This window comes from Aphelocoma coerulescens, chromosome 5 (assembly GCF_041296385.1).
Source record: "Aphelocoma coerulescens isolate FSJ_1873_10779 chromosome 5, UR_Acoe_1.0, whole genome shotgun sequence".
Lineage (NCBI taxonomy): Eukaryota > Metazoa > Chordata > Aves > Passeriformes > Corvidae > Aphelocoma > Aphelocoma coerulescens.
In genome coordinates this window covers 23,588,436-23,596,342 of record NC_091019.1, presented here as the reverse complement: position 1 = coordinate 23,596,342, position 7,907 = coordinate 23,588,436, and the positions used below count along the sequence as shown (strand labels likewise).

The following is a 7,907-nucleotide window of genomic DNA, read 5'->3' as shown; positions in this document are numbered from 1 at the left end:
TTTATCCCTTATAAACAATATGACCAGAACAAAACTAAAACCCTTCTTTGCAATTTGTTTCTGCTTTCTTATATAACCACTGTTTCTGCTTATCTCATATAACCACTGGTAAATGCACCAGAGCATTGCCTCTTGGAAACTGCCAACACAGGTGGTGTTTATTAAATAAACTCCTCTCAGCACCTTAACAGGGAGTGTAAATTTCAGACTTCTCTGTACCTCTACAGGTCTGAAAGAGAATCTGCTTCCTTGCAGGAAGACACTATCACAAACCCAGCCAAAGGTGCTGTACCTTTAGAGTTCTGCTGAATCATTGTTTTCCAAGACCTCCAGTGGCAATGAGTCATCTAAACCACCTTCTGAATCAATGGTGAAGCTCTGGCTTTTTAATGTTTTATGAGCATTCATGAACTTCTGGAGGTACTTGGAGGTATATAGCCAGTGATGCTTCAAGACATCCTCCATCTCATAGACTTTGGATTGCCTGGCATTCATTTTTCGGAACCTCCTAAACAGTTTGTTTCCAGACTCATTTCCTTCACTTGCCCAGGCCCCAATGGACCCATCTCTTTCAATGATTTCAGGAACATGAGCAAGTGTTTTGTGGAAATAATTTGTAATCTTGCCCTCATATCTGTACTTGAACTTTGTAGATAAGAGCTCCGCAAAACGCTGTGAATTGTAGCTATACTGACACAGCAGTTCTGGGCACTCCTTGGCAGGGCATGAGGATCGCCACACTGGCTTCATCTTCAGATAAAGGTCCATTAGTTCTTTTAGGGCTTCATGCCTTTCTTCACACTTTATTAATTCACATACGGCCTCTACCGTCTCCTTGGACATGAGCTTTCTAGCAAAATTTCCACTCATCTTCAACATAGGCTTCAAGTTCATCTTCTTCCTGAGGTGTTTGTCAAGAGTCAGCTGCCACCTCTTCCTCTCCTCTTTAGACACATCAGGATTCTTGTAAAGTTCACCAATCTCCATCTGGAAAATCCTGTAGAATTCTGTTGCATTGCCAATGTCACAGTGCAATGCATCAATGGAGGGAACAGTCTCAATAAAAGGTTTGGCTGAAACACCCTTCACTCTGTCACGGAGCTCATCAACAGATTCGTGATATGGGTTGGACCTCCATATTTCATATCGCTCCAGATTTTCAGCATGGCTCCTGGTTATGGAGTGGAAGACCAGATTTTGGGATGCCTCCAAGCGGGTTGCATCACACAGGGTACAAATGTAAGTGGAACCTGAGGCCTCCAGCCCTTCCACTTCCCGCACGAGTTTCTCATCATATCCTGTACCCCTAAAGACGAATCTAAATGTTCTCAGGATGCCTCCCATTTCAAGCAGCAGTTCACTGTTTTTCATAGCCTCTCTTTCTGCTATGAGGGGGCTCAGGATTGCCGTCAGAGTTTCATGATCTGATTCATCAGCCAGCATAAGGCACAAGGGCTTGCAGCACAACTCTGAATTGGGCTTTACTTCCTCAAAGATCCTCTTGCTTTCATTCCCGTGTGCTATAGAAATGTTCATGACTGTGAAAGAAAAGCGAACAGCCTTCTCTGGGACAGCAGGCCCACTTCCATGCTTCTCACTGACATCTCCCATTCCATCACAGGACTCTTTTACTACCACAGTGAAGGGGCCGTTCAAGTAGTCATCCAGGTTTTTTGCTTTCATGCCTTCCAAGATCTCCTCCTCCATGTCCTTTAAGGCACAAACCAAGGCTGCATCATATCGAAATCTCTTTGCAATTGTGTCTACTGGGTAGTCATCAATTGAGAGTGGCAGTCCCGATAGTCCATCTATAATTCCCACTTCTGTGTTAGTGGATACATTTTTCAAGGGAGGTTTCCACTCAAATGGGTGATAACCTGGTAGGAGGGCTTTCTCAGCAGTGCGAAGAGCATGCAAAGGCTGGAAGATCTGCCTCCCAGTGACAGCTTTTACTGTTCTGTACATTTTATGATACTGACTGCAGCTGAGAAAAGTGTTGATTCGGATGGCCAGACAGACAGCAGGATGAAGTCCAGATCCCCTCCCTTGCATTATAGCCTCCAGTTCATCTGCTTGTTTGTGTTCGTTTTTTGCTCTCAAAGCTAGCAGGAATAAAGTCATGCATACAGCCTTTATATCACCGCCCTCTTCTTTCTCAGCAAAAGCCTTGACTTGACGCTTCAGTTCCCTCAGACGATGTTTCTGAGCTCTCCTCGTCAAAGACAGGAGGTGCTGCCTCGGTCGGCCACCTTTATTTATGTAGCTATAGAGCTCTCTATCTTTCATCTCCTTGTGGCTGGAGAGGTGTTGGCCATATTTTCCATGCAAGATCTCTTCATCACATTCCTTTACAGGGCATCTTATACTCAGGTTATCAAGGATGTTCAGGAAGGATTTCACTGGGGTTACGAGATCAGTAGGAAAGCAAGGATACCAGCAGGAGGGGCAATAGCTGCCCATAACCCTGATACATTTAAGGATGCAAGTTCTGCAAAACAAGTGTCTGCATGTTGTTTCCACTGGATCTGCCAAAATATGATCACAAATCTGGCAAGAAATGGATTTAATGAAATCTACTGGGTAATCAACTGCAAGAAGCTTGGTGCTGAGATGTATATCCTTGCAACTGACAATCTCCTTCATTAAATTTTTGTTGTTTATCTGTGCTTGGTTCTTTACACCTCTGTTTAGCCGAGCACGCTCCCCAGTGGTTTTGACACGTTTGCCACGTTGTACGCTTGGGGGCTGGCTTTTTCTCTTGAGTCCTCGTCTGGTAGTATGGCACACATCACAGTTTGGGGAGTGTGGTTGCCACTCCATTGTGCTGTTCCTAGGAAAATATACTTCACATAGAGTATTACTGAATTTTCTATGTATAATACTCCAACAGTTGTGACAAAATTGAGTGGGATGGATAGTATCAACATCCCCTCGCACATCAATCTTGAAAACCTTAGCAATAAGGTCTGGCCAAGAGGTTGCTGTTTTTTCTTTCTTTCTCAGAAGCCACAGAGTTTCATCATCCACTGGCCCATGCACTGGGTAAGTCTTCTTGTAACAATCAGTTTTAAATGAAACTCCACAGATGCGGCAGAGTTCCTTCAAATTGTTCTGATGAGCTCTATTGTCTTGTGTTTGCATCGCATGGGCATCTTCCTCAAGTCCCTGCCTATTGCCCGTTAACTCCATCTTTTCTTGTCTTGGCACTGCTTCATCTTTATGCAGGATGAATTCTTTGTTTGAAGAAACAGCCTCTTCTGCCTGATCTTTGTTTATGTGCTGGCTGTCATCAGAGGGTGTTTTTTCAAATGATCGCAATTTAAAGAGCTTGAATTTCCATTCAGAAAACTTTGTATATGGATGCTGAAGTTCTTCAGGTAGGTCCATTTGTGATGCTGCTGACTTCTGCAATCTCACAGAAACCAGATCACCTGAGAAATAGAAAGATAGATAAGTAAGTTAGCTAATTTTCCAAAAGTAATAATAATTCCATGATTTTTAGTAGAACAGTTCTTATCACTTTAACTGAGAAATACTTTGAAAGTGCATTACTCATCCAAGACATCTGCTGAACAGAGAGGCCCGGAAAAGGCTGTGCACTCAATATGTCAGATGAATTCCCAAATGTATCTTGACTTTGATCCTGAGGCATCGCATGTTTATTTGATCACCCAAGCACCTTACATGAAGCCATTAGTCATCTGGTAGTAAACATCCAAATCTGCCCCTTCCTTCTTACGCTCCACTGAGCTTCCCATAAGTAAAGCTACTATAGACAACAGCATTACATTCTGAAAGCTGGTGATTTTTTTAATATGAAACTGAACCCAATTGGTGTCTGAAAGGTAGAATTTTGTGTGTTCATGCTATATGATCTAAATCAGCAAAACCACTGCTCTCATGCTACTTGTTAGTTCTGAACCTGGTCAGAAGTGTTTCATCCATGGCATTCCATGTGAGCAGAGCAGCACATACCATTCAATCCCAGTGTTGACTTTATTCAGGCCCCAGTTTTGTAAGGTTCTTTAGCATGTGCTTAATGAATATGAGTAGCTCCATTAAAACAGGAGGAGTATATCCTCTGTTGATGCAAAGCACTGCAGTTCCCTGAAGTCCAATGGCTGCAGATTTGATTGAGAGAGAATATTTATACATTGTAAATTAGTTGTCTGTTTAAGCGCCTTGCTGAGAACTCTATCTGTAAGAATTACTGGTGCTGGAAATGGGAAAATGTCTGTTTAAATTTGACCCCAGTTTTAGCTTTCACAGAGGTGAAGCCAAAAGTAATATCAATGTGGTTTCCATGGAAATATGGTGTGTATAAAAATAAAGACAAGACTTTCACCTCAAACACGGGAACTTTTTGCTACTGCATCAGACTCAGAATATAAAATTGTATAGAAACAACAAGAGTAACTAACCTATTTTTCATTACCTGGCTATGAAAAGTGCACAAGGTAAACAAACAGTACAGAGAAAATTCAGTTATGTTTTCTGACTTATTTTGGTTTTACTGATCTGATTGGTGTGAGTAATAAAAATGAGGAACACTGTAACTTAAGACAGTGTACTAGAACTAGAAATGACATGGTTGTGGTTTCTTTAACTGATTATATCATCACTTAGCAATTCACATAACTTGCTAGAAATCTCAGTTCGGTGTCTTTTCAGAAGGTGTCCTTCATAAAGAAATACACCCAAATCATGGTCCAAAGTGCCGGGTTTCTGAGATTATTTCATCTATAACATTTGAATAAAGCATTATTTCAATGCAGCCCTTCAGAGTCTGTTGGGAGAGAACTGCATGAGTTAATTAAGTTCCACATCCAAAATGACATACCAGTCTGATTAGCTCTTTCCTGAAGAGCTGAATTTTACTTTAAAACCATTCATTAGGCTTGGCAACTAAAATTTAGGTTTGTTTTCTTCCCAGCTTCTCTTCATTCCATCCCACTGAGAACAAGCTGCCCATCCCACTGTCCCCATCTGCCCACATTGCTCCGTCCAGCTGCCTGTACTCTGAAATATCTCTGTCTGCACTGCAGTCCCCCGTGGTCCATTGCTGATCCAGCCTGGCCACATGCATGCTTGTATTCTGCCATTCACAGATCTGTGAGGTGCAGCTGTGCACAGATGTATTCAGAGCATTATTACTGTCTCACTTTCTTGTCTGCATCTTGTGACAGACTTGGTGAAATTTATGCTCTGAGCAGTAACCAATTTCCCCTGAATAGTTCTGTGTTCCTATCACCTGCAGAATAATTGAATACCTAGTTGCCCTATACTGCCCACAGATCCTTCTCTTCTACATAACACCCAATGCAGTTTTGTGTAATTTCACCATCACCAGCAGCACCTTCAGAATCTGTTAAGCCATGAGTAATGCCTCTTCAGGATGATATCTCAGTCATTGTAAAGAAACAGCCAGCACAGAGTACATTTAATGCAAAATATTTAATACTTTCCTGCTCTTCTAACCCTTTGAGTAAGTGCCACTGCAGTGCCATACTCATCTCCAAACCCATGACCTGACTCCCGCTACTAATCACCAACTCAAATGAATCAGACAGGGTTTACCCATGCTAAAGGAAAGTTCAAGCTTTTTTTTTTACTTTTTTCTCTTTCATTGAACATGTCCTGGAAGAAATGAATGACAAAGAAGCCCTCTCAGGTTATCAGACCTTCACCTTCAGCAGTAGTTAATTGTTGCCAACAGGCTACTCATTAAATGCTTTTGAATTGTCTAGCTCCCAGGCAGTGGAGATTACAGCAGCTCTCTTGGGAGAGCAAGAAATATTCCCAGTGCTAGGAATATTCCCTGCTACTCATGCAAAATGTGCCTGTGTTCTGTTATTCTAGTTGGAGGTCATGCTGAACAATCTTTTTTCACCTTGCCTACCCCACTCAGATTCTTACAGAGGGAACCCCAGGCGTGAATCTCCAGCCATGGTTATTTAATCAACTCAAACAGCTGTGTTCAGTATCGCCTCTTTTTCTCTTGAAAAGGGAAAAGAAATCCCTTTTTTCCCCCAGATCACAGTATTTCATACATTTCTGAAGACAAGCAAGATTACAATATGTTTGTTCACATCAAGGAAGACTTTGCTTTGTAAAAAGGCTCACCAAAATGAACAGAACAACCTGTGAAGTGAGGAAGCACATGTAAAATCATTGAGCTGCCCATTAAACCAGGACAAGGAACCAACACTGGGATGTCCTACAAGCATCTGGGATGCTGTCATTAATACTGCTAGCCTACCTTCAGCTTGCTGTCAGATTGTAGAGCTGCTGCTATGTCTGCCCAGTTTGTTCCAAATGTCAAGCTTGTTTGCTCTCTCTCATGCATGCACTCACTCTTTCTGTGTTCCCTCTGCTTTTTAAAGACACTGCAGTGCTGTTTATCTCACTTATCCCTCTCTTTCTGAGTTCCCTGTACAACACTGGTGCTAACCACAGTTTATTTGAACTGAACACAATACAGAACTCTCAAATCCAGGTGGCACCTGGCAATTTGTGAGGCTTAACCACAAAATTCATACAAACAAGCCCGTCCTGTGTGAGACTCCTGGGCTCTGAGATAAGTATGCAGACTCTCTGAGGAGCACCTGCACTGTTTTTTAACACAAAGTTTGCATTTAGCTTTCTTCTTTATAGTTTCATAATTGGTTTCTTTATTGTTAACTCTCTGAGAGGAGAACCTAGTCTTGGTCACACTGGTGTTCCACGTCAAAGCTATTTTATCGAAGGCCAATGTCCCACTTCTCCAGCCAAGCTTCTGAGGTTTAGGTGAATGACAACAGGGATCACAAAATGTCCTTGCTTCTGATACCAGTATTTAATTTTCATGGATATTACCTCTTTAGTAATGTGTAGCTGAGGTCTTGAAGGCCCTGGGCAGGCAAGAAAAAGCAACAATATGAAAGTTATATACTTATTGAGTAACTGGTAGGTATTACACCAGGTATGGGCCATAGGTGGCCACAAACAGTAGCCAGTAGAGTCTTTTTCCTGAAAGCCCAAGAAGAAAACCCATGCTTAGTTTCCACAGAGCAACTATCTCAAAAATTGACTCAAAGTGGAAAGATGCTGTCATACAACAGCACCCTGAAAGTTTTCAGTCTCCACACATAAGACCTGTTTTCTATGTACCCAACCTTGGTACAATGCCCTTGAAAGGAAGGCAGTTGTAGAGCAATAAGGTCTACCCTGAGCCTTTTCTCCAGGCTAAACAACCCCAGCTGCATCAGACCTGTTTTCTAGATCTTTCACAAGTCTCATTGCCCCAGCACTTCAATGTCTTTCTTGTAGTGACAGGTCCAAAACTGAACACAGGATTCAAGGTGTGGCCTCACCAGTGCCCAGTACAGAGCAACAGTCACTTCCCTGGTCCTGCTGGCCTCGCTATTGCTGACACAGGCCAGGATGCCATCAGCCTTCTTGGCCACCTGGGCACTGCTGGCTCATTTTGAGCTGGCTATCAACTAGCACATCCAGGTCCTTTTCCAGCCATTCTGACTCAAGCTATTCTTGTTAGATGATGTCTTGGAGAAATGGTTAGTCCTGAGTCTTTGTGCCGCACAAGAGGCTAACAGCACCTACAAACCAGTGTAATGATTCATGCCAAAGCAAGTAATGTATGGAGAAAGGAAACAAAGTATTTATGGAATATGCAATGCATGGAGAAAGTAAAAGGGTTCAGAGACAAATCTTGATATCCTTGCTCAGATTCTGACACACACAAAACCCTAATGTGAAATAAATCCCAGTCAGAAACATCTGAATGGGAGTGTCAGGATAAAGTAGAACAGAAGTCATAGATGTCATTCCAGGCCAAGGCAGTGTGGGACAAGGATGTCACGGCTGAGGCATTTCTAGACCTCTGAGAACATTAGATGGCTGAGCTCACT

General features: G+C 42.4%; 1 protein-coding gene across 1 annotated transcript; it reads right to left on the bottom strand.

Moving 5' to 3' along the window:
- Positions 1–294: 294 nt before the first annotated feature.
- Positions 295–3,493, bottom strand: RAG1 (recombination activating 1). Its single transcript, XM_069015944.1, is given in 2 exon segments — positions 295–3,456; positions 3,458–3,493. Coding segments are annotated over 2 exon segments (3,198 nt in total).
- Between the last annotated feature and the right edge of the window lie 4,414 nt (positions 3,494–7,907).